This window comes from Ostrinia nubilalis, chromosome 22 (assembly GCF_963855985.1).
Source record: "Ostrinia nubilalis chromosome 22, ilOstNubi1.1, whole genome shotgun sequence".
Lineage (NCBI taxonomy): Eukaryota > Metazoa > Arthropoda > Insecta > Lepidoptera > Crambidae > Ostrinia > Ostrinia nubilalis.
The window spans coordinates 7,891,225-7,897,819 of NC_087109.1; the positions used below are offsets into that span (position 1 = coordinate 7,891,225).

Here is a 6,595-nt window from a genome sequence, read left to right on the forward strand (position 1 = left end):
GGGGCGGCGCGAGCGCAGCCAGTCGTCTCGGCTGCCGGCGCCGGGCCCGTATCTTGCGCGGGATGGGCGGGGGGCTTGGGGCCCGGGCTCGGGGGGCCCGGGGCGCCTGCGGGGCCCACAGGGGCCGGACGCTGAGCACGCGGGCGGCCAGTGCAGCCTCCTCGCCCGCCGCCCGCGCCCCAGCCGAGTCCCAGCGCTCGCTAGCTGCCGATTGGTGCCCGTTAATTTCTGATCATCATTTTTACTAAGCCCAGTGGCCTAATTCACGTATTTTGACAGTCAAGATCTTGCTGACGTTCAGAAGTCGTCCCATTGAAAATCAGTTCTAAATCCGTATTCACAAGGGTCATTTTGATAGAATGATTACTCGATAGGATCGCATTCAGCGATTTGTTACGTGAATAAGGCTACAGTAGGCCTAGGATGCGCTCCGTGATAAGCGTTTATCGCGCCATTTTATCGAACGCGATAAGCAAATAAAGGCAACTGCAAGATCTTATGGCGCGGGTACACATGCGCCTCGGCATTACGACTAGATACTTGTCGAAGATAACCCTAAGTCAAGTCGCGTGTATCCACTCTTGGACAACCTGGCAAAGAACTCAGTAGCTGATAAGTAGCATGGAGTTCGCCAAGTTGACTTGGGCGCACTTGCCGACAGTGGGGTAGGGATGAAGAAACTTGCTGAGTTCTTATCAAGTATGTGTTTACATTGATGGGGCTTGGCATATTCCCGCATAGTGTACCCGCACCTATTTTAGATGATTGGTACCACTATATTAGATGGTCCGAATCAAACCCTAAATAAATAGAAGGGAAGACGCACAAATCGTCATCGGTGAGCATCCTGTACTGGCGGCGGCGACGAGGGAAGCTCCGGTCTGGCGAGTCGTCTACCAGCTTCCGAAACCAGTACTCCACCTGGCGAAGACCAGTAAATTAACAGATTTCTCATTTTACAGGTACAATTCTGCTTTATACCGGTTTACTAACAAAATCTTTCAAGTCTTGGCGTTTAAAGGATTATTACAAGTTTTATGCCCGTTTTCACCATCAATCCCTAATTGTTAAGTGACCCCTATGTTGACCCATAACAGGCATTTTGTTTTCATTAGGGGTCACTTATGGGATTGATGGTGAAAACGGGCATAAGTAATTTCAGGCCATTTCAGGGACCTACTATTTATTATGCCTGTGTTCCAAAATTAGCTAACTATCGGCATCACTTCGGGAGAATTAGAGCTGAGAAGAAGCGATGGCTGAAATTCTGTCATCTTATTCAACCCTGATAAAACTATTAGTGATGTACTCCAAATACATACTTTTAGTGCTTTCGTTTCAGCCAAATGATGTCCACTGCTGGACAAGGGCCTCCCCCAAGGATTTCCACGTCGATAGGTCCTGCGCTGCCCGCATTCAGGTACTTCCCGCGACCTTAACCAGATCGTCGATCTAGTTCTTTATTGTAAGAGTAAATAGTAAAGCTCTCTCACCTCTGGTAGCATCCAACATTCCGTGAGATCGGAGTTTTCACATCCTTGTCCGTTGTACCCTCGTCCATTTGGTCTTTCGTTAGGACTGGTATAACATTTTTCTCTGAAAAATCAATCATATATTCCGTAAATGACACATCATTGAAATCATTCAGAAGGAAGTATTCTTGGTCGTAAGTGTTAATAGTGCAAAGTATTTATAAATTAACTAGCTGTGTCTGCAAATTCGTACACGTGGAAACCATTTTCTAGGCAAGTGCTTCTTTCCAAGATTTCTCAAGTAAGTAATAATACCTTTTTTGCTATGTATAATGTACAGTCGCGGAATGAAAAGGTTCGTCACCTTAGTGTCGGTTTTCGCTTGTACTGTAAGCGTCAAACCTGCCAACATAACAGTGCAAGAAACAGTGCTGCTAACATTTAAATAAATAATTATGACGTTTGCTAACGAATAAGGTTTTGCTTGTTTATTTTTCTATCCCATCAGCCCCCCTAGACAAAACGCACTTTTTGATCGAATCGAAAATCGAATCCGTCAAATTCCATACAAAAAAGGGGCTTTTCGACCACTTTTCGACTGGTTTGCGATTATAATGGCACTTTGTCTAGACCCACAGTGCAATGCAATGATGACAATGACCAATTGACAATAGTTTTTTTTATTTAATAGAAATAATAATGGCAGGTTGAACCAACAAGAAGGTTTTAGTTTATCAATCATAATAATCTTCTTGACAAGATAAATCGTCAAACAACTTTGATCTGAATAATTTTGAACTTTACTGACGAACAGTTAAAGATTATTTTCTCTAACTCGAGATTATTCTGTAACATAGTTTCAAAAGGTAATATGTGCTCGCGATTCGTTTAAGGAATCAATTTGAAAACTGACGAACCTTTTCATTCCGTGACTGTACATTGGTGCACTTTAGTACCTATGTCATATTAACAATTTAGTTTTATTTGTAGTGTTCCTTTAAGATTGATATTTAAATGAAGAGCTGTTTACCTGACTTCGTCGTAATAGAAATTTCCATAAAATTGTGCTAATCTCGATTCCGGTATAACATCTTTTACGCTTCTCCTGCCACTACAGCTGCCGTTCTCTTGGCTCTGGCTCGATACGCTTCTTTTATCTATGGATTTCAAAAATACGTTATTACCTCGTGTGTTTTGAAAACTTGTTTTTGTTTAAGATTGTAGATTCGTTCGTTTCAGCCAAATGTCGTCCACTGCTGGACAAAGGCCTCCCCCAAAGATTTCCATAACGACCGGTCTTGCGCTGCCCGCTTCTAGGTACATCCAGCGACCTTCATCAGATCGTTGGTCCACCTAGTAGCAGGCCTGCCCACACTACGTCTTCCGGTCCTTGGTTGCCACTCGAGAACTTTTCTGCCTCAACGGCCATCAGCTCTACGAGTAAGAGCTACACTCAACATCAAATAAACCGCACCTTCCGCGACGCGAACTTTAAATAATAATAATAATAATAAATGACTCTTTATTCAAGTACCCAGGACTCAGTTTGTTAGTAACAATTGCACTTAAAAACTATGTTAGTTGAAACAAGATGTAAAATAAATTGAATTTAGATTTAGATTTAGAATTGAAATAAGTATCATAATAAATTATACTCATTTCAATTCCAAACCCACAATAAGTGTGAGGTTATGCATACGTGAGTCATCCCCGCTTCACTCCATAGGCTGTGTCACAGCAATGCCTCACGTACACACAATCCAACCTGCTCGCAATCATGGTCAGGATGCTGTTGCCACTACTCCGGACCCTGCGCACCAGGGATGCACATTTTTTGCGCATTGTGGTAAAAAAGCAGTTGACCCGTGCCTCTGCAAACATCCCTGACGCACTGCAGAAGCGGGGCAGTCCCAACAGCACCCTGAATGCATTATTGTACTGCACCCTTAGGGCATTGAAGGTTTTTTGAGTGTATCTAACCCACAGGCTACACGTGTAGAAGGAGGTACAATATGCTCTAAAAAGAGCAATCTTGACATCCGCTGTACAGCGCGCAAACCTGCGAGCCAGCATGTTCGCTCTCACCGACAATGCCCGCCGTTCTCTTTCTATATCCTCATCATCCTTGAGGCCAGGGGTCAATACGTGACCAAGATATTTAAATTTATGCACTCTCTTCAGTTCAGAGTTATTAAAGATTTTATTCTGACACAATCATGGTACCCCAACAATATTGGTGTTATTTGAAAGCCCAATAAATATCCTTAAAGAAAAATACATTTCATTTCTAAATAAATGATTAACATTTACCATAAATGTGACTTGAAAATAGACCTCACTTTGGGCTCACCTCTGGGATCAATTAGACCAATTTTTATGGTTATAAAACCAAATAAAGATCTCACGTGTCCTCTTTAACAGATGGATAGCGATTAATCCCAACTTAACAGTTTTATAGTCATAATAAATGACTATAGCGTAACTACCTATTTTTTGAATAAGTGACTCTGGATCCTTGTAAAGACACATTTTTGGGGTAAAAACCTTTCCTTTAATGAAATGAAGTTTAGAACTAGGCTTTCAAATGGTACCAACGTTGGTGGGAAAGTGGGGATGCATATGTTTGATAAAAGCTTGTCGCGGGAGGTGCGATTTATTTGATGCCGAGTGTATTTGCCATGCCTACTGCCACTCGAGTTTAGCAATTCTGCGGGTTATGTCGGATTATATTCTTGCCTGTTAATTCGTTGTTCTTCTGCAAGTTCTGCGATTCTGCTGCTGCGTCTTGTAGCACTTGCGATATTCGGCAGTGTTGTGCCCATAGGCGCTGAAAAATTAATGTAGGCTTATTTATCTATCAAAATTATGTACTTAGATTAAACTTATCTTAGGGTATGATGCATGTTTGCAGATTTTTTATAAAAGATTCTCGAAACAGAACAGAAATCAAACTCGAGAAAGTACGGGCACAAGGGACATTCTTAGTATTTGAAGTGGGCACTACCATGTGTTTAAAAGTAGGTATAACAGTAATAAAAGTAAGCAGCGGTGTGTGAAGACTAGACATAGTAACTGCGTGCACTAAACTGCATCTACGCAAAGCGTCGGTGGAATCATACACTCTAGCTGGAGGAATATTCTTTCCTCTCTCTTTGTGTATCTTCGCTGCGGGTCTAGATTGACACATTCACGTGAAAGGTGGTCATGGATTTATAAACTTTTTTTACACCCTCGACAGGCGAATTGTCAATTAGTCTTTTCGCTGTTGGTGGCTATATTGTTTCCATGATGTTTCCCTAGATTGGTTTCAGGGGAATCCAATAAAATGTTTACTCCACGTGGTTTTTCGATACTTCTGATAAGTTTTTGACGTCAAACAGCTGACTGCAAAGGCAAATACCGACTGGTCTGCTGTATAGGGCTATGGGTACCTGATTAGCTATAATGAATTCATCAGGGGGTTCCGTAGTCCATGTGAGATCCGCACAAAGGGCTATATGTGCCCACGCTGGCGAGTACCGATCCACTTCGAAGCTCATTCAATGTGTGACATCTCACGCATACAATTAATTATCTTTAGAATAAGAAACGAACTAATATAATAATCACTAAATTTTAACAGAAAAACTAACGGTAAAACTGTTAATAAAAATGACGACAATTTGAAAGACATTGGTGTTTAAATCTACAATAACAAAATTTTCCTCTTTTTTGATAGATACATGATATATTTTTTTCTTTTATTTGAAATCGCTTTTCGAATTTCGTACCAAATTGAATGAAATTGTCATCGCGATGGCTTGGCTCCGCTCCTCAGAGGTTTGTTGTGGTATCTATGCGCAGGAATAAGTTTTACAATATTTCCGATTATTGAAAACTTTGTACAAACACACTGCTTCTGAAAACTGCCATATTATTTTGTAGAGAGACCTGTAATTTTTGGGTTCTTAAAACTTCAGGAGAAATATCTAAAACAACATTTTTATCAATAGAAGTTAAGTGGATGATGATGTCCGTTTCTTGTCTCTTCCATGTTTAACATTTCCATTATCCTGCTGAAATGTAAAGCTGGCCACGCTTGAATTCAGTTGAATTCTATCTTCAGGATCTACCAAGCTTAGAATACCTGAATCTAAATGCTCAATCCTGCAAGATCCATACATCTATGCAATTTTTCCAAAGTTTCATTGAGTTAAATAAGCATTGGCTTAAGAAATGGTCCAGTTTTGAAAGCGCTTTGCAAAAGTTCCTATCCATGAATGGACGATGCTCCCGCCATTGCACCGGGAGTGGTGCTTTTATTTTTAAATATGGCAACCGGCTGGTTCGGTTCTGTGAAACGGTATCCCCGCCGCCGGCTGGGTCGTCACGTCAGTTTCGGTCGCGCAGGTGGCGCTGCCGGTCGCTTCCACGCATGCGCGCCGTGCACTGTGCCACCCCGACGGATAGTGACAGCTCACAATAGTTTTATGATTTATTTTATTTATAAAATAAAATTTAAACAAAACAGACAAACGAACTCGGGCTTTTATAACAGAAAAGTGTTTTAAGTGTTCCAATAACTGTGTTACGTGTTTTGAATTAGCATAATAATTTAAAATATCGATTGTAACGAGAGTGCGTATTTTCGTTGATTTTTCATTACGATCTTTTTGTGTTTTGCAACAAGTGCCGCTAGTTTGTGCCGGGGAACAGGTTTCGTGGGTCCGTTGGGTTTTTGTGTACCTACCTATATTATTTGTTGGTTGTGTATTGTGTAGTTTCGCGACTTGTGGTCTCGGACGGTGTGTGATGCTGTGAGGAGAGGAGTGCATCTGTCCGGATCTGAGAATCACCGTTGCATGGTGAGTAGCCGAGCCACTGGATGGCTGGCCGGCGAGCCACTGGTTCGCTGGTAGAGTTATGCAAGTGTCGTAACTTGACCGGACGCGCTTTCGCGTAGTCATCTCGATGTATTTGAATTTTGTCCAGCGCATACAAAATTGCTTTCACTGTTAACAATTACTTGCATCAATCTAATACACTTGTAATGGATTTGATAATCCTTTCTATTTCAAACGCGTGACGTAAAATGTACTTACTGATAAATCACTTTTTAATAAGTAAAGGTGCTTTGAACTCAT

General features: G+C 41.5%; 1 protein-coding gene across 1 annotated transcript; it reads right to left on the reverse strand.

Annotated features, from left to right (window-relative positions):
- Positions 1–156: 156 nt before the first annotated feature.
- LOC135082753 (uncharacterized) lies at positions 157–5,226 on the reverse strand. Its single transcript, XM_063977520.1, has 6 exons — positions 4,904–5,226; positions 4,209–4,299; positions 2,503–2,629; positions 1,494–1,596; positions 827–921; positions 157–204 (listed from the first exon to the last, which is right to left on the reverse strand). Exons 1-6 carry the CDS (start codon positions 5,009–5,011, stop codon positions 201–203), a joined length of 528 nt encoding a protein of 175 aa, XP_063833590.1. The 5' UTR covers positions 5,012–5,226; the 3' UTR covers positions 157–200.
- Positions 5,227–6,595: the final 1,369 nt, after the last annotated feature.